Here is a 27,379-nt window from a genome sequence, read left to right as displayed (position 1 = left end):
AGGTGCTAAAATCATGCAGGTTATGAGTCACCCACCTGAGGGATAAACACAATCAAACACTCCGAAGAAAGAGTTAAAGGGCTTTTCTACGAACACACACGCACATACACACACACATACACGTTGACTAATTTAAGTAAAGGTGTGACATTGCACCAATTTAACTAAACCAGTGCATCTTTGGTGTTGCAATTCCTGCTCATGCAATAGAGACTTCATCATATTAGAGGAAAGAGACTGCTGATTCTCAGGGGCCATCTCATAAGAAACTTGCACTCCAGGATCCCATCCCCAGTGCATGGACAGAGAGATGCATTGGGGTTCAAGTTGCCCAAGTGTTGTGGTCATCAGCACAAACCAAACCTCCTGGGAATAGCCTGCCCCTAAACATGGCCTCTGAAAGTGACTATTTTTTCCAATTTCTAAATTCTTAGTTCACAATTTGAGCTCTGACAAATGGGTTGTTTGAACCACTGAAAACATCAAAGGAAGTGTTTCCTGGCTGGTCTCTTTTTTAATTTAAGACAGATTTATCAAAGGTTGAAACAGGATAATACTGCAAAAGGATTAGCTGCGGTTACTTGATTTTTGAGCAAACAGACTAATTCAGCTTTTTTTTTTTATGGGCGTCTTTCACAGCCAGTCTATTCTCTGAATGTTAAACCTGGGCCCAGTCTGGTTTTGGTTTTAGTTTATTTTTTTCTTTATATTGTTCTTTTTAGAAATCAGAAAGAGTGCTGCAAGCTTTAGCTTCAAAGCTAACGTCAGCTTAGTCTTTGTTGGTTACTGTATTCCTAAATAGATTCTCTAAGCATCTTCTCTAATTGCTGCCAACTGTTCATTTCATTGGTGTATTTAGGGTTGGCTTTTGTTTTGTTTAAGCTTTACAAATTCTGAGAAATTTAAATATAGTGCTCTGAAAGAGACAGGAAAAATGGCACCACGGGCTTCCAGGTTTATTTTCTATTACTAGTTCCTCCTCAACTTTGCTTCTCTGACAGACACTCCCTGCCAAACCCTACAAACTCACCTTGAGCTCTGAAAGTCAAATTTGTTCTTTATTTTTCATGCATCATTAAAAGTAAAAAAAGACATTGAGGGTCTACTTGTGCTCTCAGACCCGCCTGAGCAAACCCACTGTAAATAAGTAGAGTTGGACAGCCCTGAGGGGAATGAGGTTGTATAGGTATCACTGTGGGCAGAATTAGGGTGACCAGATGTCCCAATTTTATAGGGAGAGTCCCGATATTTGGGGGGGCGGGTTATATGGGCTCCTATTACCCACCACTCCCTGTCAAGTATAATTCCCAATTCTGGACCTTAGCGTCCAAAATATGGGTACTAGCATGAATTCCCCTAAGCTTAATTACCAGCTTAAATCTGATAGGCTGCCATCAATAGGAATTTTTAGGGCCTGATACTCTCTGGTCCCCCCAAAACCTTCCCAGGGGACCCCAAGACCCAGATTCCTTGAGTCTCACAACAAAGGGAAATAAACCATTCCCTTCCCCCTCCCTTCTTCCTCCCAGCTCCTTCCCGCCCTGGGAACACTAGGAGATCGCCTGATTCAACTTCTTGAATCACCACACCGAGAGGAGTGTTACCTTCCCCCTCACCCAGAGGCAATACAAGCTGCGTGAATATAACACAAAGAGAAATTTTATCCTTCCCTTCTCCCCACCAATTCCCTTGAACCTTAACTACGAGAAAAAAATTAAACAGGTCTTAAAAGCAAAACTTTTAATAAGAAAGAAAGAAAAAAGTAAAAGGGTTATCTCTGCACTTTAGATGGTAAACAGTTACAGGGTCTTTCGACTTATAAACAATAGAAAGGAACTTTCTCCAGCAGAAACACAATTTAAGCTACTTCCAGCAAGTACACATATGTAAATGAAAAAAAAAAAACAAATTAAAAGACTATGACCGCCTTTTCTTACTTACAATTCTGAATAGATAAGAGACTGTAGCAGGGAGATTGGCAGAAACCTGGTTGCACCTCTAGTCCCGTCCAGGACCCAGAGAGAACAAATCCAAACCCAAAACCCACAAACAAAGGCTTCCCTCCATGAGATTTGAAAGTATTTTGTCTCCTGATTGGTCTTCTGGTCAGGTGTTTGCAGGTCACTGTTTGTTAACCCTTTATAGGTGAAAGAGACATTAACCCTTAGCTATCTGTTTATGAACTCCTTGTCCCAGTTTTTCACACTTGCTATCTGGTCACCCTAGGCAGAATTGACCTACTGGATTTTATTACTGATGATGAAGTATGAAAATGGAGGTAGGAGGGGGGAACCTGACTGACTGACTACTTTCAATTCCCATGTTGAGTTTGCAGGGTTGGCAAGAGGAACAACCCTTCTTTAATAAACTGAGCAAGTATGATGTGGTATCAGTATTTGAAAACCAATATGAAGTCCTGTGCTGCTGTTTTTACTGAGGGCACTTCCCAGAGTTAGAGCCACACACTGGGTGTCTTCGGGTACCACAGAGAGAACCTATTGACTTCTGTCAAGTAAAGTAACCATTGCTTGTAGGTAGATTAGTGACTTATTTTCCTACTAAGGAGTGAGTTGAAGAGTGCAGTGTGAATATATAAACTTTCGGTCAAATTCCAGCTCCTCACAGATTTGACCCTCAGCAGGTGCGCTAAGCTGAGTGGCCTTTCTGTGCCTCTATATTCTGACTTTACAGGTTCACCTCACTAGATTATTCATGCTGGGAGCACAAACAACCTGTGTTTGAGAAGGAGGGAATGTCATACTTGTGACGGCTGGTTTAGAGTGTACAAGCATAAATGTGTAGAGCACAGTGACTGACTCCTGGATTTCTTTCTGGGTCTTATCATAGAGACCCTGCAAAATGTCCTCTGTGTGGGTTGTGGGCACAAATCTGGGTATTGCCCGCCCCACTCCCTTCGTGTCCAGGGTCTTTCTGGTTTGTGCCTATGTGAAGGACATGGGAGTGACCTGTAATATTTTATGAATATTATTTTTGTGATTAATTTGATTTTCATAAGAAGCAGGCAATGAAAAGTACAAAAAGGTAACTGACTTGCAGCTTGTATATGTTTCCAAATCTTGCACGCTTCATGAAATTGCTGATAGAATTATGAAATTAAATAATTTTACAACTTGTCAAAGTTGTAAATCCAGGCAGTACCACGTTAACATGCTAGGGTGGGGGGAATCTTAATAAAATAGGGGAAGATATACATGAAGAGAGAGAGGAAGATGGGATCGGAGGGAAGAGGTCAAATTGAAGTCTAGCATTCTTTGCACCAGCTCAACATTTTTATTCAAATATATCTAGAAACAGGGTCCAAATTTTGATTGCTCTTGACAGCAGTAAACTATTCTTTCTTTGGTTGCTGACTCACACAGGTCCAAATGCCACTGCTCCATTCTGGGCATGAGCCTACTTTTCCACTTTTTAAATCATGCACTTGGGAAGTTGGCGATCATTGCAGCCTTCAGGAACCAAAGTCTTTGTGGTGAAGTTAACCCCATCTCAGAAGGTAAATAGCCAGGGATTTTCACTGAGTTTTGGCTGCTGAAGCGGAGCACTATTTTAACTCATGTGTCCTCCTCTTTCCTCAACTGCCTGATTGCTGAACAGTCCCATAGCATATGCATCAGGGTTCAGCTTGGTTACAGCACCAACAAACGTCAGAGGATAAGGCCTTTATCTTGTGGAACTTCTGTGGTGGCCAGTACATTTTGAATAAAATCTTCTGTTGTATCAAGCATAACCTGAGCTCCACAGAAGCATTTTTGACATTACATAATGTGCTCTCCCACTGGGATTATTTGATCATTTGTTTGCATGTTGTGTTATTTGTAATAGGGTTACCAGGGGTTATGTCCAACAAGAGTAAACAACATGTAGACCAGAAAGCAGACAATAGCTTCAAATAGCCCCGTTCACCAGTACTTAAAAGGATAATGCAGTTGTTAGTTCTTTTGGGAGTTTTACCTCCACTGTGCGCTGAGAACAGCAGTTTGGTGGATAACCCTGGGAGGGAGGGCTGCCAGGCAGGAAACTGAAACACAGAACTTTTGGACTGGATAAAAACTTTAACTCCTGAATCACAGGGGGAGAGAGAGAGAGAGAACCCCTGTCCCCAGGAGTGGGGATATCTGGGATAAGCTAGGACATCTGGATTCAGCTATCGCAGTTGGTAACAAGAAACTGTAGACTCGCACCCAGGCCTGAGAGTGGGAGAATTGCAAGATTCCACCCCAAGGAGGTAAAGGATAGCAGCATAAAGCCTGGAGGGGATGCACTTGGAGAGGGGTCTGAGGTACGGGTGGCCCAGAATTCTGACAGCCTCTGCACACCAAGCAGACAGAATTTGGGTCGTCATATTTTATAAAACAGGGATATTATGCACTTCTAAAACAACTCCAAATCCATTACAGAAATCTACAACAAATGTCCACAACTAAGAAAATGCTCCAAATAAGAGAACATTGCAGGAATGGCATGTGGCCTCAGAATTACAAAAGGGAGCGGGGATTTGGGTGTGAAGTTCTGGAGATGCTCAGGTAGATACAACAGTGATGGGACTGGTATAAAAACCTAAACTGATAGAATATGCCTGCCCATATATACAAGTCACCAGATGCAAGTTTGCCCATACCCGTGTGATGGATGTATGGATGTGAAAGAGGGTGGGTGGGTGGATGAAGCATGGCTTCACTCATCAAAACCTAGATCAATAGAATCACATTAATTGAAGGTAACTGGGTAGAAGCCTATGTTTGGGGAGTTGAAGGTCATACAGCATGTTCTCCATGCCATATGTATACAGTTGTTTAGCTGATGACTGGAGCATCTATATGTATGTGGAGCCACAGATCATTACCCTTTGATTATTTTCATGTTACCTGGTATATCATCTCTATGAGAGAAACCAAATTGCCTCTAATAATTTGAAGAGAGTAAAAATGACAAATTGTTGTTCTCGTGTGATCAGTAAATAGCAATTGCATTGGAATGCATCTCAATTACATGGCAGTACATTTCAGGCAGCATTGATTGTTTTCATACCCAGACGTGAAAGCTAGAAGTATTGGTGTGGTTTTCTTTCCATTTATACTAAGATAATTTTGCTTCAAAAATAAATTGTAAAAAGGCTTCAACTTTGAATAACGCTATTAGTTGTGAACTGTCAACTCTTAACTGTGAATACTTAAAAATAGAGAATTGTTTGACAAGTGCAAAGAAGAATTTAAAGAACATAGTCAAAGGAAAGAAACTAAATGCAATAGCAAGGCAGGTTAAAGTCATTAATAGTTTTTGGGGTGGCAGATAAATGTATTAATAGATGGTAACTCATAAATGCAGATAACCGACAGTAGATTAGTAAGTTCTTCTTCGAGTGATTGCTCACATCCATTCCAGTTAGGTGTGCGCGCCGCGCGTGCACGTTCGTCGGAAACTTTTTACCCTAGCAACTCCAGTGGGCCGGCAGGTCGCCCCCTGGAGTGGCGCCGCCATGGCGCCCAATATATATTCCTGCCGGCCCACCCGCTCCTTAGTTCCTTCTTACCGCCGTGTCGGTCGTTGGAACTGTGGAGCGCGGCATAGCTGTCCTCCACGTCCCTAGCTCTCCTTGTTATCTATCGTTTATCTCTAGCACTATTGTAGTAGTTAAGTTAAGTAGTTTGTAAATAGTTCTTCGCCGGGGGCTTAGCCCTTCCCGGCACCCGGCACCAGGCTCATGCCTGGTTCGCCGGGCTTCAAGCAGTGTGCGGCCTGCAAGAAGCCCATGCCTACCAGCGATCCCCACGACGCGTGCCTGAAGTGCCTGGGGGAATCGCACAGATCCGACAAGTGCCGCATCTGCAAGGCTTTTAAGCCAAGGACAAAGAAGGAGAGGGATCAAAGGCTCCGGACTCTCCTTATGGAGGCGGCACTTGACCCGGCGGCTTCGCAGGCCGTGATCTCGGCGCCGGCACCGGATCGCACCGGCACCGAGAAGACTCCCCGGCACCGACCTTCTCCGGCACCGGGGACAGAGCCTAGGCCGTCGAAGTCTATTACTCCGGCCAGGCAGACCCGACTGGAGCGCCCGGCCTCAACATCGGCCGCGGCGCCGCTGGCACCGTCGACTCCGGGCCCGGCGGGTCCGTCGAGTCCGGTGCCGCCAAGCTCCCCCATGACATCTGGGGTTGAGATAGTGGTGCCATCCACACCGGAGACCTTCGCCTCGGCACGGGACCTCATAGCCATGACTGAGCCCACTCAGCTGCCACCCCCGGTACCTCCGGTGCGGGTCGTGTCCAGAGGCAAGCCTATGATGTCGGCACCGTCTCGGGACTCACGTTCTCGATCCAGGTCCCGACGTCACGGTCGCTCCAGATCCCGCCGCCGCTCGCAGTCCCGGCACCGCTCCCCTCAGCGGTACCGGTCGCACTCGCGGTCGGACTCCAGCCGTCGATACCGGCACCGCGATTCCAGGAGCCGATCCAGACATTACTCGCCGCACCGGTCGACCTCCCGGCACCGAGCTGGTGGCAGGTCCCGGTCCCGGTCGACCTCCCGGCACCGAGCTGGTGGCAGGTCCCGATCCCGGCACCGAAGCGGCGCCCGGTACCGGTCCAGATCCCGGCACCGTGACAGAACCCGGTCCCGGTCCCGGCACCGATATGACTCCCGGCACCGGTCCCCGGCACCGAGACGATCGTCCGTGCCGGCCCGCGCAGACCCTTACCATCCAGGGTCCGCCCCGCCATGGCCCTCTAGGCAGCCGTCCGTATCTTCGCAAACGGACAGCGGGTATGCGCTGGGCACCGACCGGCAGGCGGCGCTGTTCAGCGATCCGCCACAGCAGGACCAAGGCCCGCATCAATGGGGATTCTGGACACCCTGGGCATACCATCAGGCCCAGGGCCCCCAACAGCTCCCTGTTAGGCCGGCGACTGCGGAGCGCAGGGCACCTGAAGCCTCGTTGTCTCGCCCCCCTCCCTCCCCGGATGGGGAGGAAGGGTCCAAGCATCAAGACTCCGCTTTGGCTCCTGAGGCAGAGGCGAGGGCCGAAGGAGACCCGCCGTTAGACACTCTCTTGCCGGGGGTCTCCTCATCCTCCTCCCCGGATGAAGCGGTGGCTGGTACCTCCTCCAACAGCCCCCCCCCGCTGGACCTCAGGGCGCACCAAGACCTCCTCAGGCGAGTAGCCCAAAATCTGAGTCTGCAAGCCGAGGAGGTCTCGGAGATAGAGGATCCAATTGTTACCATCCTCTCGGCAGACGCTCCCACCAGAGTCGCCCTACCATTCGTACGAACCATCCAGGCCAACGCCAACACCATCTGGCAGTCTCCGGCCTCCATTCCTCCTACTGCGAAGGGCGTCGAGAGGAAGTACATGGCTCCTTCTAAGGGCTACGAGTACCTCCATGTGCACCCGACTCCGTGTTCCCTGGTGGTTCAATCAGTGAACGATAAGGAGCGTCACGGCCAGGAGGCTCCAGCCCCCAAATCCAGGGAGGCCAGGCGGATGGACCTCCTCGGCCGTAAGGTGTACTCGGCTGGGGCACTGCAGCTCAGGGTCTCCAACCAGCAAGCCCTGCTGAGCAGATACGCCTTCAACTCCTGGGTGGCAGCAGACAAATTCAAGGAGCTGCTGCCACAAGATGCTCGCCAAGAGTTTACGGCCATCTTGGAGGAAGGCAAGAAGGTCGCACGCACCTCCTTGCAAGCCTCTTTGGACGCTGCAGACTCGGCTGCCCGTACCCTCGCGTCGGGCGTAACAATGCGTCGCATCTCCTGGCTGCAGGTTTCTGGCCTTCCGCCGGAGCTCCAGCACACTATACAGGACCTTCCTTTCGAAGGCCAGGGCTTGTTCTCGGAAAAGACAGACCCCAGACTCAAGAGTCTGAAAGACAACCGAGTCATCATGCGGTCACTCGGGATGCACACACCCGTGACGCAACGCAGACCCTTCCGGCCGCAGCAGCAACAACAGCGCAGGCCGTATTCCCAGTTCCGCCAGCGGCAGGACCTTAACAGGCGCCGCGGCAGGAACGGAAGGCGCAGACACTCGGGGAACCAAGGGGGGCAGAACCAAGGCTCCTCTAAAGCCCCGCCTGGACCTAAGCCTTCATTTTGAAGGTGCGCCCGAGGGCGCAGTAACAGTTTCCCCAATGGATCCTTCCCCCCCGTTTTCCAACCGCCTTTCGTTTTTCCTCCCAGCGTGGTCCCTAATAACATCAGACCGCTGGGTCTTAAGCACGGTGCAGTCGGGATACCGCCTGCAGTTTGTTTCATTTCCTCCTTCCCGCCCCCCTTCCTCGTCCCTCTTCAGGGACCCCTCTCACGAGCAATTCCTTCGACAGGAGGTGCAGACGCTCCTCGGCAAAGGAGCTATAGAGGCGGTGCCGGAGAACGAGAAAGGCAAGGGGTTTTATTCCCGCTACTTTCTGATCCCCAAGGCCAAGGGGGGCCTCAGGCCTATCCTCGACCTGCGAGAGCTCAACAAGTACCTGGTGAAGTTGAAGTTCCGCATGGTATCCCTCTAGACCATTATCCCATCCCTGGATCCGGGAGACTGGTACGCCGCCCTCGACATGCAGGACGCGTATTTTCACATTGCCATCTGGCCACGTCACAGACGTTTCCTTCGCTTCGTTGTGGGGCCTCTTCATTATCAATTTGCAGTCCTCCCATTTGGCCTGTCCACGGCCCCGAGGGTGTTTACGAAATGCATGGCAGTTGTTGTGGCGCAGCTTCGGCGCAGTCGTATCCACGTGTTTCCGTATCTGGACGATTGGTTGATTCGGGGCACGTCGGAACAACAAGTCTGCAGCCATGTCCGCGTGATCACCGACATGTTCGCCACTCTGGGCCTCTTGGTAAACACGGACAAGTCCACCCTGATTCCCACACAAAGGGTGGAATTCATCGGGGCCGTCCTGGACGCCACTGTGGGCAGGGCCTTGCTGCCATTGCAGCGGTTCCAGGCCTTGTCGGCGATCGTGCAACGGCTGCGGACAGCCCCCTTAACGTCAGTACGGACATGTCTAACCCTGTTAGGCCACATGGCGGCTTGTACCTTTGTGACCGATTACGCTCGGCTCCGCATGAGGCCCCTCCAGTTGTGGCTCATCAGTCATTACAGGCCAACAAGACAGCCGCTAGATATGTTAATCACAATCCCCCAGAGGGTATTAGATTCCCTCGGCTGGTGGCTAGACCAGTCAGTGTTATGTGCGGGTCTCCCCTTCCACCCACCTCAGCCCTCGGTGTCCCTAACAACGGATGCCTCGGATCTCGGCTGGGGGGCCCACCTAGGGACCCTGAGGACACAGGGCCTGTGGTCCCAGGAGGAGGTGGGGCTACACATCAACATGCGGGAGTTGAGAGCGGTCTGTCTTGCTTGTCAAACGTTCTGTCATCAGCTTCAGGGTCGCTGTGTCGCGGTGTTCACCGACAACACGACGACTATGTATTATATCAACAAGCAGGGCGGCACCAGATCCTCCTCCCTGTGCCACGAGGCGATACGACTCTGGGACTTTTGTGTAGCCCACTCCATTCACCTCATGGCTTCCTTCCTCCCCGGAGTACGGAACACGCTGGCGGATCGATTGAGCAGATCCTTCCTGTCACACGAGTGGTCCCTTCGCCCAGACGTCGCCCTCTCCATCTTCCGGAGGTGGGGTTATCCCCGGGTGGACCTCTTCGCGTCCAAGGGGAACAGGAAGTGCCAAGCGTTCTGCTCCTTTCAGGGCAGGGAGCCCGGGTCGATAGCGGATGCCTTCCTCATCCAGTGGTCGACCCACCTGTACTATGCGTTTCCCCCATTCCCTCTGGTTCACAGGGTCCTTCTGAAGGTGCGCAGGGACAGGGCTCACGTGATCATGGTAGCCCCGGCATGGCCCAGACAGCACTGGTACCCCATGCTGCTGGACCTGACCATAGCCGACCCAGTTCCCCTGCCGCTTCATCCGGACCTGATTACCCAGGAGCACGGGACCCTCTGTCACCCGGACCTGCAGTCGCTGCACCTAGCGGCGTGGCTCCTGCGTGGCTGACTGGCTCTGAGCTGCGCTGTTCCACGCCGGTGAGGGAGGTGCTCTTGGGCAGCAGGAAGCCGTCCACAAGAGCGACATATTTGGCCAAATGGAAACGCTTCTCCTGTTGGTGCGTGGAGAGAAATCTCCGCCCTTTGGAAGTTTCGGTAGCCGACATCTTAGACTACATTTGGTCCCTCAAAGGGCAAGGTCTGGCCATATCGTCGTTGCGAGTCCACCTGGCAGCTATCTCCACCTTTCACCCGGGTGCGGATGGTCGCTCTGTTTTTTCTCACCCGACGGTGTCTAGATTCCTTAAGGGGCTGGAACGTTTATACCCTAACGTCCGTCCCCCTGCTCCAACCTGGGATCTTAACCTGGTGTTGTCCCGGCTCATGGGGCCCCCCTTTGAGCCGTTAGCTACTTGCTCCCTGCTTTACCTCTCTTGGAAGACGGCCTTTCTAGTAGCTATCACCTCAGCTAGAAGGGTGTCGGAACTCCGGGCTCTTGTGGTAGACCCCCCATATACGGTCTTCCACAAAGACAAGGTGCAGCTGAGACCACACCCTGCTTTTCTCCCCAAGGTGGTCTCAGCCTTCCACGTCAACCAAGAGATATTCCTCCCGGTTTTTTTCCCGAAACCTCACTCCTCAGGCAGGGAGCAGCAGCTCCACTCGCTTGATGTCCGTAGGGCTCTCGCGTTCTACGTGGAGAGGACCAAGCCCTTCCGCAAATCCCCCCAGCTTTTCGTGGCAGTAGCGGACCGCATGAAAGGGCTTCCTATCTCCTCCCAGAGGTTGTCCTCTTGGGTAACGTCCTGCATCAGGACCTGCTATGACTTGGCCCATGTCCCTACGGGCCGTGTGACTGCGCATTCTACCAGGGCGCAGGCGTCGTCGCTGGCTTTCCTCCCCCGTGTGCCCATCCAGGAAATCTGTCGGGCAGCGACCTGGTCATCGGTCCACACCTTTGCTTCCCACTACGCCCTGGTCCAGCAGTCAAGAGACGACGCGGCCTTCGGAACTGCAGTGCTCCATGCCGCGACTTCTCACTCCGACCCCACCGCCTAGGTATGGCTTGGGATTCACCTAACTGGAATAGATGTGAGCAATCACTCGAAGAAGAAAAGACGGTTACTCACCTTTGTAACTGTTGTTCTTCGAGATGTGTTGCTCACATCCATTCCACACCCGCCCTCCTTCCCCACTGTCGGAGTAGCCGGCAAGAAGGAACCGAGGAGCGGGTGGGCCGGCAGGAATATATATTGGGCGCCATGGCGGCGCCACTCCAGGGGGCGACCTGCCGGCCCACTGGAGTTGCTAGGGTAAAAAGTTTCCGACGAACGTGCACGCGCGGCGCGCACACCTAACTGGAATGGATGTGAGCAACACATCTCGAAGAACAACAGTTACAAAGGTGAGTAACCGTCTTTTTTTATGCAGCTCTCATAGACAGAAATCTGTTTCACATTTACAAACAGGAAACATTCATTTTGTAGCTTTGCTGTGTATTTAAGGAGTATTATAAATTCAGAATAAACAGAGTAAGTTCATTTTAAAATTACTGGGACATTTCTGGCCACTGTTTAACTTGGGTTCTGATCCTGCAACAGTACCAAGCAGAATGCTTATCCACAAGTAGGATCGTGGGGGAAATGGGAGTACTCATCGTAGTAAGTATTACCCTGGATACATAAAGGTAAATCCTCAGTGGCAAACTTCCATCGATTTCAATGGTGCCAACATTTCGCCCTAAGGGTGCATCTTCACTAATAAGAAAGGTATGATCTGACCTCAAATTACCTAACACAAGGTAAAATCCTAGTTAAGACAAGGCAGTCTGTGGTTTAAGCGTGTGTTAGCAGGTCAAGGTAAAGACTATCAAGGAGTTTTGGGTTTACCTTGCTGTGCTAACTCATGTTAAAACCATCTTGTCCTCACTAGGATTTTACCTTGTGTTAGCTAAGATGAGTTAAGAATACATCTTTTTTTCCCTAGTGAAGACAAGATCTAAGTGTTTCCACTATTGGGCCTTTAGAGTTGATCTGTATATAAAACCATCCCTTGGAGAGGTGGATTACCCACATGGGCGGGAAAAACACCTTCCATCGATGTAGGAAGCATCTACACTACAAATCTTCAGTGACAATAGCAGCACTAGAGCTGTGCCACTGTAGCAACTGTAATGTAGACATACCTTACGGAAATATAATTTCTATACCACATATCAGGCTCCAGTGCATGAACTAAAGCTATTTCTGTGTTCCTTTTTTGTGTATATGCAGGAGCATTTATTTACACACTGAGTTTATAAGGCATAGAATGATCTCTAGGTTTTCTAATCTCCTGTGGAGTAGTGTATCGTAGATGTTCCTTTACATGCCTTATTGTCCAACTGACACAATTGACTGCCTTTTTGAACATTCCTGTTTCACGTTGCATGAGCTGATCTCTAGCTATTGCTGAGGGCAATTTATTTGATATCAAAACAGAATTTTGTACGTATGTGTTTTGTCCAGAAGTCCTCAAATTAGCTGATTCTGCTATGATCGGATGAGCAGTTTTTCAGTAGTAGTTGATTGTCTCTTTGGTTTTCAGCCCTGCCACTGGAATGTTGAAACAGTACAACATGACTGCCAATGGTAACCCTACTGCTTCTTCAAAAATGAAAAAATGACTCCGCTTGGAAAATTCTGCTTTCTTAAGCTTACAGTTTCTTTGCCTTTCCTTATTTCTTGCCACCCGGGTAGCATTTAACTATAGACCCATGGGTTATTATTTACCAACTTAATGTTGAAATCTATCAATCCACTTACAAGTTTGTAAGATAACTGAAATCAGTAGTCCTGAAACAAGTCAATGGCAGTATATGTGGAAACAGATCTGACTTTACCTCTGAGAGACTTTAGACTGGAATCTGGAATCAGATCAGACTCCCTTATGCCACTCAAGAGCTGCAAAAGAATTGGAAAATGGTTGCTACTGGACAGCAGAGATTTCCCTGTTGGAGGGGACCTCTCTCCTAGCACAACTGTTCTGCAGATGTGCCCTGCACCTGCTGTCTTCTTTTCAACCTCCTCCCCTCATTTAGTATAGTAGGTGTGTTGGGAGTGGACATGGCCTATCATCCACTGATGTAGAGTCAATAAGGTTAGAAATACTCAGAGGTAGCTTTAACTCTCTTCCTGAGAATCACAAAGCTAGAACTGGCTTACTGAGCCTCTACCCACAGAGAGAATTAAGCCTGTTGTCTTCTAAGACAGCTTACACATTAGTTGTTGAGGGTGAGGAAAGATTGCAAAGCACAAATTCACAGCAATTTTGAAAGAAATGTGTGTAGCTTTAATTATAGTGGGAAACTACCAGAAACTATAAAGTTACCACATAAGATAGATGTAGATATTGGGAACTATTGTAAACAGTGTAACAACTCACAACATAAATCAAGTAAATCACCACAGATTGCCACATTCACCTGCAAAAATTTGTATTTTTGACCTCATTATGGGACGGACATATTCAGGCAGGATGAGCTTCAAATGTGAATGATGTCTGACTTATTAGGGAAGTGCTGTCATCCATTTTTAAACCTTTTGTATGTGGAGTATTTCCCTATTTACAGTATGCAGTGTTTGTGGTGTTCAGTAATCACTCTACGCCCAAGGTGCTTGAAAAAGATCTTCTTTATTTAGTGACGTACAGGGGCACTAGGAAGGCTGCACCAGATTTGCATGGTGTTGCAACCCTGTGCACCAGGCCACAACACTACTCACACAACTACTATTTTCACTCAAATTTGGCCCAGCCGCCCCTCCATCATGCCAGCAGGGAAGGGAGGTGCCCCACAGATATACTATGCCAGTGTTTCTCAAACTGGGGTCGCCGTTTGTGTAGGGAAAGCCCATGGTGGGCCGGGCCAATTTGTTTACCTGCCCCGTTTGCAGTCCCAGCCGATCACAGCTCCCACGGGCCACAGTTCGCCAGTGTAGGCTAATGGGAGCTGCTGAAAGCGGTGGCAAGTAAGTCCCTCGGCCCACGCCGCTTCCAGCAGCTTCCATTGTCCCGGAGCAGCGAACTGCGGCCAGTGGGAGCCGTGATCAGCTGGACCTGCAGATGGGGCAGGTAAACAAACGGGCCCAGCCCGCCAAGGGCTTTCCCTACACAAGCGGCGACCCCAGTTTGAGAATCACTGCACTACACTGCTCCAGTAAGGGGGCCAAAGGGGTAGGGGGAGGTCTTGGCCTCCTGCGCTTGCCAAGGTCTTGTTCTCAAAAGTGGGGGGCTTGACCCCACTGTTTCAAAGGGGAGAAATGGCCTTTTGCCCCACCCCCATCTCCGGTGACACAGCTCCCAGCTACCTCTACAAAACAAAATGGGTTTCTGCAGCATCCCTCACCCAGACTTCCTATCTAGGAAGCTCAAATACTTAAAGGTACAGCTGCCAATACTACGCTACCACTCTGTTTCCAACTCTTGCTATTTTAATCAAAAATGTCTTAACAATTGGCATTTTACTTAAATCCCACTGGAACCATGTTATTACGTGAGAATCCAAGCTTACCTTTTAAAAAAAAAAAAGTTTCTAGCTGTTATGCTTGAAAACTCAAAAACCATAAGTCGAATACACAGACCCAAATGTAATATTTTTTAAAATAAAATCCCATGATTTTTAAGCCACTCTCATGATTTTGGGGGCCTAACATCATTTTTGAGGTGGGGAATATTGAGTATGTGATCTCAGGGCTTGAGTGATACTTGGAGGGTCCATATGCCATGTGCTGTCCCTCTGCACAGGAGTTAACTTCACCCTTCAGATGAAGTCCTACAGCCTTTTAGTGTATGTCTACACTGCAGTGAAAGCCCAGAGTTAGTGGGACTTGTGTCAGCTGACCCATGTTAGGGAACCCTGGGCTTGAGCATCTACATTGTATTGTAACCCTAAGTTAAGAATTTACTGCTCAAACCGAGGGCTCTGGTGTCCACAATGCAATGCACAGATCAGAGTCAAATTAGCCATATCCCAGAGTCCCTAGTAACTCCCCTCCCCATGTGGCTGCTCTTGCCCATTGTGCACTGTGGGAAAACTTTACTGCCTGCCTTGCACGTTAAGAGAAAACAGTTCACTTTGCAAAAGCCTTGATGGATTTGTTCTCCACTGCAAACCCAAGAGGCTCTCTAATCGTGTGCTTGCAGATCAGTGATCAGAAGAGAATGGGTTAATGCTGACCTGAACTGCTGCTGTTTGATGGGGGATGGGGCAGGAGAGCAGCTTCTGTTTTCAGTAGAGTGGATTGCAGATTATTGGGAGAGAGAAAACTAAGGAAGTCGTCCCATGGAATTGTGGGATACTTCCAGATGACTCCCATGACCCAAGTCAAGCAGGGCTGTGGCTACCTTGCAGATCAATAAGGTTTAGACCCTGGGTCCCAGCTTAACTTGAACTCAGACTCTCCAGCCCTGCCGGATCCTGGGTCCAAGCCCTTAGTTAACGCATAATTGCAATATAGACCCAAGGGCAGGAGGAGGGGGTAGCCTTGAGCCCAGGCTCAGGCACGGCCTTACATTGCAGTATAGGCATACCCCTAAATTACTCATTAGGGCTGCAGGATTGCAGAGCGCATAGCTGCAAAATGCAGAGCTCCTCTTGGGATATGAATGTACTCATGAAGCCCTTTGTTTGGAGTCATGTTCAGCTGCATAAATATGTATTCAGCCTATTTAATATGGGCCCCGTAGAAACCTGTTCTCTCTTCCTAGTGGGTTAATACTCTCTCGTCTGTTGTGTAAATATGCAGCGAGTGGGGCTTTTTAAAATATTTACCCAACCCCAATGCTCAATAATGGTCTTTGATGTCAATCTGTGTTTAATCACTAATATAAATGGGATTTCTGACCCAATCAGCTGTAACATCAAAGTTGCAAATAATACACATTTCAGAAAGCCCAGCTTTTCAAAAAGACATGTTTATACAATCAGTTGCATGTGTTAATTAGGGGCCTACTCCATCACTGTTTGATAATAACAGGAACTATGCATGGTCACCAGGAGAACAGAGCTCTTCATTAGCATTGTGATTTTTCAAAAAAATCCTTATGTGATTGTTGAAGGGGGAAACTGGGGTTTGCTTGTGTGGGGGAGTCATTTTTACACACCAAAGAAATAGCTTTTTATCAGCCTCCCCTTTTATTATCATTTCCATTACCATACCGTCTAGGAGCCCCAGTCGTGGACCGACCCCACTGTGCTAGGCGCTTATAAACAGAACAAAGATCTTACAGTGGAAGTGTAAGAGAAGAGACAACGGGTAAATACAGAGACGGATGTGGGAGCACAAGGAAACAATGATATGATATTGGTGGCACGAAGGCACCTGGACCACATTCTATTCTGTAATAGTTACGTAAATCGGGATTAACTTGACTGAAATCAGTGATGCTTGGAGCAGAATTCGGCCCACTCTTTCCCATCAGGACTCAAATTCGACAAGCACTCAGGCACATTCTTAACTTTACTACCATGCATAATTCCAGTGAGTTCGTGTTTGAAGAATCAGAGCCTAAGTCCTAAAGGTTAGCAAAATCCCCATTCAAAACATACTCCTTTCAAAGTACGTATCAGATGGGAGCTAAGGAGGGAAAACATTTTTAAAAGCAACATTAATATCCATTTCCACTCTTGTGAGTTTTAAAAAAATAATTCAGCTGATTTTTGTTCTGCCAATATTTTTTATGTCTTTTGGTTTTGTTTTAAAGAAAATCTTTGGCTTTTGAACTGAGTCGTATTCCTAACACAGCCTATAGCAACTTTGTTTTTTCAGCAATCAAAATGGAGACATCAGATATAGGGGTTTATAATGGAAATGCTGACAGAACCACCGCTATAGAAGTAAGAACACACACTACTTTAATGCATGTAAACAAACAACTCTTTCTTAAAGGGGTCTCTGAATTCCAATGGATTCTAATTATCTGTTAACACAGATAGGGAAGAAGAAAAACACTGATATAAAGAAAATCTAGATGAAAAATATCTACGCTGTAATTTCAAAAAGTTTCAGCTTTTGTCTTTGGGAGGCAGTATGTAAAAGATAAGGAAGAAAATAATGAGCTTTATTTTATTTATATCTGAAGTTTAGAAGAGACATATTATGAGCGAACAAAAGATGTTCCATAAAAGTGCGTTAAAATAATTCTCTGTGGGAATGGAAGAAGCTGCAAGGTATTAAATAAGCATGTTGTGTGGTCTAGGCTTGAGGCCTGTTATTAGTAAGATTTGAGCATTTCAGCTTTTTTAATGTCATTTAATCTAGTATCCCATAAAATTCAATCTTAGATTCTAACCCTGCGTCAGGACTTTGAAGGAGGAGCCTTCATGGCAACTTTCTCTGTTGATGTCTATTATCTCTCTCATCCACCAAAAATATCCACTTATTCATATCCTCTCATTTAGAATGCATATTTGAATTTATGGCATGAGTATGTGAAGTTTCAAAGTGAGTATTTTTCCTTTGACGGTGTTATATTTTGAAAATTGTTTTAAAAGGCCCTCCCAAGAAGCTGGTTGGTATTAATTCATTCTATAACACAAAATACCACACATCAGTCACATAATACACACTCCAAGTCATCTAGAATAGAGTATACAACTGTCCCACAAACTCTCCCGTACTGCTGTACTCCACTGAAACTTGCTTCTGTGATCAGATTCTGATCTCATTACACCCAGGTAAATCCGGAGTAACACAGTAAATACAATACAGGTAGTCAGATTTACACCAGCATAAATGAGGTCTGGGGAACTCTTGACTTCATTAGTGTTACCCATGTATAAATGAGACCAGAATCTGCCCTCCAGAAATCCAAAGCCAAATTAAAGAGAGACAGAGTCATTCTACTTGATTTACATTCCAAGGAAGTGTCTGGTGGTTTCTCTTAGTAGGAGGTGGCAGGTTGGAAACCTGCAAACAACAGCAAAGATAAAACAGCAGAGAATAAATTTTATGCAGCTGTCTTATTTTCCCCTGCAAAATATGAATGTTATGCAAAACACATTGCTCTAGGTTTGCTGACAATATAAATGGAATCATCATGCAAGTAGGGTAGCAAATTCTCAGGGGAACGCTTTAGCCAAAATACTCTTTTGCAATTATTTCCCATAACTGAGTGAATAAATTAATTTGTGAATTTTCCATGAATGAGCTCCACCATTTTCCTCCCCTCATATAATTTATTGATATCAATATACATTTAGCAACAAAAAACAGAGTTGATTTCTCTTTGCAATAAAACAATTTAGAAACATTTATCTGGTCCTTAGGGATCATTCTAGACAAATGCAGCTCAATTCATGAAGCTAACAAGCAACACTAGTATCATGCACGATCAGTGAGCTACACCAGAGGAAAATCACAAACAAGCCTTGCGGGTAGGGAGGAAGCAATAGATCTGGAACATCTTGACTTTAGTAAGGCTTTTGATACTGTCTCGCATGACCTTCTCATAAACAAACTAGGGAAATACAACCTAGATGAAGCTGCTCTAAGGTAGGCGCATAACTGATTGGAAAACCATTCCCAGAGAGTAATTATCAGTGACTCTCAGTCAAGCATGCAGGGATCAGTTCTTGGTCTGATCATTTTAAATATCTTCATCAGTGATTTAGATAATGGCATAGAGTGTACACTTAAAAAGTTTGCAGATAATACCAAGCTGTGAGGGTTTGCAAGTGCTTTGGAGGGTAGGATTAAAAATCAAAATGATCTGGACAACTGGAGAAAAGAAATTCAATAAGGACAAATGCAAAATACTTCACTTAGGAAGGAATGATCAGTTGTATGCATACAAAATGGGAAATTACTTCCTCAGAAGGAGTACTGTGGAAAGGGATCTGGGGTTCATAGTGGACCACAAGCTAAATATGAGTAAACAGTATAACATTGCTGCAAAAAAAAAATCATTTGGGATATATTAGCAGGAGTGTTGTAAGCAGGACCTGAGAAGTAATTCTTCCGCTCTACTCCATGCTAATGTGACCTCAACTGGAGTATTGTGTCCAGTTCTGGGCACCACATTTTAGGAGGGATGTGGACAAATTGGAGAGAGTCTGGAGAAGAGCAACAAAAATTATTAAAGCTCTAGGAAACATGACTTATGAGGGAAGATTGAAAGAATTGGGTTTGTTTAGTCAGGAAAAGAGAAGACTGAGAGGAAACATGATAACCGTTTTCAAAGTTAACAGATTGTTAAAATAAAAGATTGTTACAAGGAGGAGGGAGAAAAATTGTTCTTGTTAACCTCCGAAGATAAGACAAGAAGCAATGGGCTTAAATTGCAACAGGGAGTTTTAGGTTGGACATTAGGAAAAACTTCCTAACTGTCAGGGTGGGTAAGCCCTGGAATACATTGCATAGGAAGGTTGTGGAATCTTCATCACTGGAGATTTTTTAAGAGCAGGTTAGACAAACACCTGTCAGGGATGGTCTAGATAATACTCAGTCCTTCCCTGAGCCCAGGGCACTGAACTAGATGACCTTTTGAGGTCCCTTCGAGTCCTATGATTCCATGATTAGGGCAACAGGACACTCTGGGGAAAATAAACAATCTCCCTGGAGTTTTTTTTAAGGAACTGAAAACATTTAAAGAGACTGGCTTGTTTGTGTCCTGAATGACCCTATTTTGTATTTGGCATCAGTCTAACTTAATATTTAGAATTTGGCCATTCTCAGGCCTCAGTCCCACAAAACATACATATAGCTGCCTTCACACATGAGTAGCATGGGAATGGGATTGCACGTGTGTGAAGTTACTCAAGTGTGTAAGTATTTGCAGAATTGTGTCCTTCAGCGACCTCATTCTTATCCTTGTACATTCTTATCATAGAACTATTCCGTTTTAATCAGATTCCAGTTTCCTCATTGGGTTTTTGGGTTGGTGTTTTTTATTGGTGGTGATTTTTGTTTAGCAGTAGAAAGAAAAGCCATGAAAAACTAGCCTTAACATTTCCAGAAACTAATCTGTCTTTCGTTCTTAACAGATTGTGATAATGGGTTTGAAATTGGTCTTACCATCATAAGGATAAATATTAGAATTATAATTGCTAATGCTATGATACATAATTTGCATTTATTATAGCTAATAAAACAGGTAATTAATTGAGCTGTAATGGGTTAAGTCATCAGGAACTTCAGCTGCAGAAAGATTTATTGCTGTCTTCTCAGTAACATCTTGAATATGAAGAACAGGCTGTACCCAGAGGGCCTTCAGTTCCAGGACTGTTTAATCAGGGAGCACTCCCCAGTCCTCCTCAACTGCTTTTCATTGCATATGTTTTGCACAATCGGCATAAATTAAGCAATTGTGTTTATGCCTTTTTCATAAAGGTGAAAAATATGTACTTCTATTCCCCATAGCCTGGTATGAAATAAGTGCTATAAAGCTCAAGCTAAGCTAAGCCACATGTGTATGCATGTCCATGCATTTTCTAAATCAGAAGGGCAGAACATCATACAGAGCATACAGCCACCAGGGTGCATTGAAGTTCAAAATGGGCTTGGGAGATAATGTTGACGGAATAGAATGTAGTCACAGGATAATGGTCTCCTGTTGCTAGATTAAAGCCTGGGCAAAGCTGAGCTCTTGCAACAAAAAATAAGCAGAGGCAAGAAGATATTTACAGTATTTTCAAAGTAGGAGGCATTTATCTTGTAACAACATCCTATTCCATTCGCTCTGCTTCTATTGTACCAACATAATAAAAGATGCTGTCATTTTGTTCAGTGGATTTTGCTGCAGAAGCTACATTTGTCCACTGCATTCTGATTGGGTAACATTACAGACTTTTAATCAATCTATGCATTTCAAAATGTATTGTGTCACTGTAGCTAGGTCCTAAATACTCTCACCTACTTTTAAAAAAGGAAAAAAAATCAGAATCTCGCTAATGAAATCAGTGTTGTTTTATCATTAACATTATAGTCATGGGTAGGGTGACCAGGTGTCTGGTTTTTGGTCCGGTCGGTGGTGCTGCGGCGCTAAGGCATGCTAGTCCCTACCTGTCCTGGCACTGCACTGTGTCTTGGAAGCAGCCAGCAGGTCTGATCCTAGGCGGGGGAGCCACCGGGCTCTGTGCACTGCCCCTGCCCAGAGCACTAACTCTGCATTCCCATTGACTGGTAACTGGCCAATGGGAGTGGGGGGTGCCTACGGGCGAGAATGGCATGTGGAGCCTCCTGGCTCCCCCATCTAGGATCCAGACCAGCTGGCTCCTTCCAAGGCATGCACAACGCGGTGCCAAGACAGTCAGACAGCCTGCCTTAGCCCTCCCCCCCCCACCCGCTGCACCGCTGACTGAGGTAAACCAACACCCAACCCTCTGCCCCAGCCTAAAGCCCCCTCCCACACCTTGAATCCCCCAACCCCAACCCAGAGCCCATACCCCCTCCTGCACTCCAACCCCCAGTTCTGAGCCCCCTCCTGCATGCCAGAGCCCTCACCTCCTCCTGCAGCCTGACCCCCTGCCTCTACCCACAGCCCCTCCCGCACTTCAGATCCCTCAGCCCCACCCCCCATCCTGGAGCTCCTTCTGCACCCCAAACTCCTCATCCACGGCCCCACCCCAGAGCCAGCATCCCCAGCCCAGAACCTGCACCCCTGCCCCAGCCCAGTGAAAGTGAGTGAGGGTGGACGAGAGCGAGCCTCAGAGAGAGGGGGAATGTAGGGAGCAGGAGTGGGGCCTCAGGGAAGAGGCAAGGGAGGGGTGGGGTCTTGGGGAAGAGGCGGGGCTAGGGTGTTCAGTTTTGTGCAACTAGAAAGTTGGCAGCCCTAGTCGTAAGTTAGTCCACCTTCCAACAGTTGCACTTTCAAATACTAATTTGAGACCTTATCTGGCACCTTGTATGATCAGCTCTTCTTATTGTTGTAATGTTCAGTGTGGGGAAAAGATCTTTGGATCAGGGAGGACAATTGAAAATACATTCTTTGTTAAAAGGAAATCAGTGGTACAATACATGTCATGCTAACAGTAAAGGCAATGAACAGTAAGTACTTTATGGATCTGCACTTTTTTATTAGCACATTTATGAACCAATAGTTTCCCTTAGATGCCTCCCTTTGGATCCAAAGCTTCCCAAGCCCCATTGCCCTAAAGATCTGGAATCTCCTGATTTTCAAGATATGCTGCAAAGCCCATCTCTTTGCTCAGGCTGTTGGAGGAGGACTGAGGGTATGGGGAAACTGCCCAATTTACTTACATTCTTACAGGCGGGTCTATTTTAATTTTTTATAATTGATTGGCTAGTGGTCCTGTTACGTTTCTGGATTTGGCTACATTGCTCAGTGGTCACTCTGCTTTTATGGAGAGTGATTTTAAACAGTTTTTCAGGCAACTTAGAATCTAGCACAGAGAGATATTTTGTATGAATGATTAAAACCTTCCTTATATGAGGAGTCCCGTGGAAGGCTGCACAGTGAAGAACTACTCATATTGGTTAGTGGTTTATCTCTCACATGCAAAGTGCTGAATGCTCTCAACTCTCTTTGGCCCACTATTGTGTGGAGTGGAATTTTGCCATTGACTCAGTGCATCCCATTAACTTCATTGGAAATTGAGAGCAGTCAGCACTTCTCACGACCAGGTCATTAATCTGTACTACTGTATGAATGATATTAGCAGTAGCAGTCCGTGATAAACAGGCCGCAGAGACTAGCTTGATTTTAAATTAGAACTGCATATTTGAAGTATGGCAGTGTTGTCTAGTGGATAGAGCACTGACTGGAACTTAGAAGATGTGGGGTCTGTTCTGAGCTCCGCCACTGGACTGGTGAGTGACCCCGGTCAAGTCACCTTGTGCCTCAGTTTCCTCATCTGTTAAATGGGGATAATGATACTTTGAAAAGTACTTTTAGATCTACTGATGGCAAGCACTATATAAGAAGTAGGTATTGTTATTAATTAAAAATCACAACAACTTTAGTAAAGGATTAATTTTTTAATCTGTCAAATATTAGTATGGCTAAGTGTGATTTCTCCAATGTACATTCCTGTTTTCTTGCAATTACAGTGCAAGTTGGAGTTTCATGCTTGTACTTCTGGCAAAACTACCGCAGCGCGATGTGAGGGGCCCTGCCCATGTCTTCCAGGACAAGAAAGCCCAAAACACAAGGCTGAGAAGACTGGTGAGTTCAGCTGTTGCACGTAATGTTAAGTGATTTACTGGGACTGCTTTGTTCTTAAGAAACCTTGAGAGATTTTGTTTCTACTACTTGATTCAGGAAGCATTAAGAAAGTCTGTTGTCAGCTAGTGTATGACAAAGCATTTTCCAAACTTAAAGTGCTTTCTTATTGAACTATCAAACATCTTAACCTCACTGAAACCGGCACCCACTTTATAGATGGTGTCATAGAATACTTGTGTTCTAGCTAATCATTATAAACAATTATTATTTATTTTGAGTGGCAAATATTAAAGGCATAAAGTAAATTCCTCGATTCATATGATGGGGTGGCCTGCCCTTAAAGGGCCAGAGGCCTGGTGCTGGTCAGCCCCATACAGTTAGCTTTAGATGTCACACTTAGGATCGGGTGTGTGATTTAATTAGTAGAACCAACTGGGTATGGAGAAACGGATTCGCCTATAAAAAGCAGCAGGAAGCTGCAGAGATGGGGATGCTCAGGGAGACAGTACAGAGTCTGCTGGGAATGAGTAGTCTCCAGGGAAAAGGGTTCCAGGTAGAGAAGGCCTGGGAGATGCCAAGCAGGGTAGAAACTGGGAGAACGTCCTTGATAAGGATTTTTGAGAACTTTATTTTGGGAATAATTTTGTTATGTTAATAAATTCAGCCCCAGGGAGGGGTGTGCTGCCCCAGAGCAGAATTGTTTGGTAGTTCGATTGAGATAGTGGAGAAACCAAGGCAGGGCTGCCACAGAGTGACATCAGGCCACAAGGGGTCACTTGGCCTGATGATATTCTTATACTAGAAGATAATATATGAGATTTTATTGTTCTCTCAAGGCGGCCTTTTTCCTTACAAAACTAGTACTAGTAGCTGAATGTTGGTTATGTGACAGATTCAGTAAGAAGGCCTAAAGATGTACAGATACGAGTATTTGAGTGCTTGGCTGGTTGGCACTGTGACAGTTACAGTACTGTAGCCAACTGATGCTGAATTATTGTATAAAGAAACTTAAAGGTGTAAGGGTCCCCACATGAATGGCTCTTCCCTCTGGCTACTGCCATGAGATCCATGCATAGATCTGACGACATCTGCAAGTTTCATGGGCTTATTCCCCCCATCTCAACAATCGTGATGCTTACAAAAGGAGCTCGAGTCCTATCTAACTATGAAACAGAGATGGCTGGGCAGGAGCAGCAGCAGTGCAAGTTTCTCACAACTGCCCTGCCAATTGGCTTCAGCCCTCTCCTGGAGAGACGGAGCAAAAGGAGCTTTCTCTCTGGCTGTGACCCCACTGGACTGTTTTTTTTTTCTTAACAGTGCGGCTCCACACAGCGGAGCAACAACAGCAAGGCTGCAGGTGTCCTTTAGCATTTTAATTACACTGTTGTCTAATCCTCCTTAGAGTGCTTAAAAGACCAACATAGGTGGCATCCTGTCTATAATATTGTTCCCCACTGTGCAGCTGCCCCAGTGATAGTAACAATGGGAAATGTTAAGAACAAAAGCGTAGTGTAAAGAATGCTTCTGTGGTCTTTCCATCCTCTGGCATTTCTGCTGAGATTGCTATCCAGGGTGCTGGCTGTAGTGCAGACACCTGGCTGGTAGGAAATAGGCTCTGAACTGCTGACACCTATTTTCACACGAAGCCACTGAAAAGCCGGTGCAGAAGGCCAGCATTAGGGCTTCCCTCTAACGGAAGCCTCACGTTGAGTTTATGCGCTGCAGAGAGCCTTGTGCAGGTGCTAGGCAGCAGGGTGAATTTCACACTAAGGCTCTGATCCTGCAGGAAGTTAACCATATGCTTCATCATTAACTCCAGTAAGACTATGCAGAGGCTTGACGTTGAGCAGAATTGAAGTCCCGGTGCATATAGCCATAATTTACATACGTATAGGTACCCCCATCCCGCACACACCCACAGATGCTTATTAACTACACACGAAAGACCAAATCCTGCAGGACTTTCCTTTATGCAGGCAAAACTCAATTTGAAATCATTGGAAGTTTTCCTTCCATAGAGACTATAGGATTTGCCACATAAGACCAGAATAATTTTGCTGAGACTGCTCTGTTTAGCAATACTTATATTACTGCAGTTTTTATTGATCTGAAAATTCCTCCAACAACACAAAGTAAACTTACACATTTAATGTCTGCTCTGGAAAGATTTGTCTTCTTTCTAGAACAATGAGGCATCATTCTCCAGCTAAGATTTTGAAAACTCGGCTTTATTCCCTCTTTTGGAAGGCATCAGTATTTTTTCTGCACAGTGATCAAACTTAGATGAAACATTTTAGCTGGTGAGATTCTGTAATACAGTGCATAATTTCAGTATTGCTTTATGTGGCCAGAATTATTATTTTACAGAATATTCACTGATAAATTCATATTGTCTTTTTTTCTCTTTCACAGACACACACACTTGTCTTCTAATAATCTGTTCCCTATATGACTCTTCGTTGCCTTTATCAGATATAGTATCAGATTAATAAATCTTCAGTGACATTTTAAGCTTACAATTTCATTCAGACAACAGAAAAATTCTAATAAGCCTTATCTTGATAAATCCTATTTGACAGGATGTATGTATTCTTCAGTCTAGACTATTGTTTTGCTTGTCTTTCAAACTTTTTAACTCTACTTGCAAAGCATTAACTTTAGGGCTTGGGTGATCTACACAGCTGCTTTTCTGACTGCTGCTTCCTGGGGCCAGATTCTGGTTGACAATGGGCAGTGAACTGGTGACAGCGGTAAGAACACATTAAATTAGTTCAATGGCTGCCTAGACTCTGCCCCACCCAGAAAGGCATGGAGAGAGCAATCTGTAGGTCTTCTCTAGTTAACGTGGAGGGATATGGCCACATGGGAAATGACGTCAGTATGTACATGTGTACATGAATGCTCAAGCACAGGAATGGTCTCCTCCTGCATGCACAATATGGGCAAAGGAACTGCTCATAAGGCAGGCTGCAGGTATATACACCTCTACCCCGATATAATGTGACCCAATATAACATGAATTCAGATATAACGTGGTAAAGCAGTGCTCCAGAGGGGCAGGGCTTCGCACTTCGGTGGATCAAAGCAAGTTCAAAATAGCATGGTTTCACCTTCAATGCGGTAAGATATTTTGGCTCCCGAGGACAGCGTTATATCGGGGTAGAGGTGTATTAGTGCCACTTTTGCAGCATCTACATGTGCTGGTTTGTGTGGGCAGAGAAGGTGGAAATCAGTTTCTCTGTGTTAGCCAGAATTTGACCCTTGGTGAGTGAATATAATTTACTGAAGCACTGAGCTACTGAGCAGGTGCGTATTATTGTAGGCATGCCCTGTGCATATCCTTGGAAAATCCAGGTAATCAAAAGCCATAAAGGGTGCTCCAGGAATAGATACAAATGAAAATACCATGAGATTCATCGCTGGCACCATAATTTGTATGAAAGATTATACCGTTCTTTTTGACAACTGCTACTATATCACCGTATCTTTGGGTGGCAGGTTAAACAGATGCTTTCTTCTTAAGTTAACAGGAGCTCTGAAAATTAGCCAGTAGAAACTACATTTTAAGAGATGCAATGTCAATCATAGCGGTCTAGAGTGTTGGTTTGTCTTTACAGGCCTACCCTTCTTATTCTGCAGCCGCTCCACACACACAGCTTCATTGTACCACAGGCAGAGCGGCTGCACAATCGGGCCTTATGCTTATAAACTCAGAGAGCCAAACTGAGCCATTGTGATAGTGGGCAATCCTCCATGGCTTCACAAGAGATATAGGCAGTCTAACCTGGTATAACTTAAATTTTCCTCAAGACCCTTCAATGTGCCTACTGCACCAATTAATACATCCTTGGATTTACCCAGTTTCTTACACATAACCCCTGACTTTGGCCCATTAAGATTCAGGTCACCTTCAGCTCATCATTTGTGTGCTGTCAATTCTTTAACAAGAGGCTCCCACAAAAATTGTTTCTGCTCGAGCATGAGAATAAGCCCCATATGCCAGTATCAGTTATACCCTAGGTACAATTTTAGCAGTATACAAAAAGGGAATCTGCAGTGTGTGTTGGTCGTTCACTGGGTGGAGAGTAGTCAGATCTGCTCAGGCTTGTGTGATGATATTGAATGCTTTATTTCTAACTTCAGAAGAGAGACGCTTTAGTACTTCTACATTTCATGGACCTTCTCCATTAGCTC

The 27,379-nt window shown here is 46.0% G+C and overlaps 1 protein-coding gene across 1 annotated transcript in view; it reads left to right on the top strand.

The window, feature by feature from the left end:
• The window catches only part of SPOCK1 (SPARC (osteonectin), cwcv and kazal like domains proteoglycan 1), a 505,769-nt gene that overhangs the window by 388,047 nt on the left and 90,343 nt on the right, over positions 1 to 27,379 (top strand). The window contains exon 6 of the mRNA XM_050962256.1: positions 23,071 to 23,185. Within this exon, the coding sequence (XP_050818213.1) occupies positions 23,071 to 23,185 (115 nt within the window). The remainder of the gene's footprint in view (positions 1 to 23,070; positions 23,186 to 27,379) is intronic.

This window comes from Gopherus flavomarginatus, chromosome 7 (genome assembly GCF_025201925.1).
Source record: "Gopherus flavomarginatus isolate rGopFla2 chromosome 7, rGopFla2.mat.asm, whole genome shotgun sequence".
Taxonomy (NCBI): Eukaryota; Metazoa; Chordata; order Testudines; family Testudinidae; genus Gopherus; species Gopherus flavomarginatus.
This window is presented reverse-complemented; position numbering and strand designations above follow the sequence as displayed.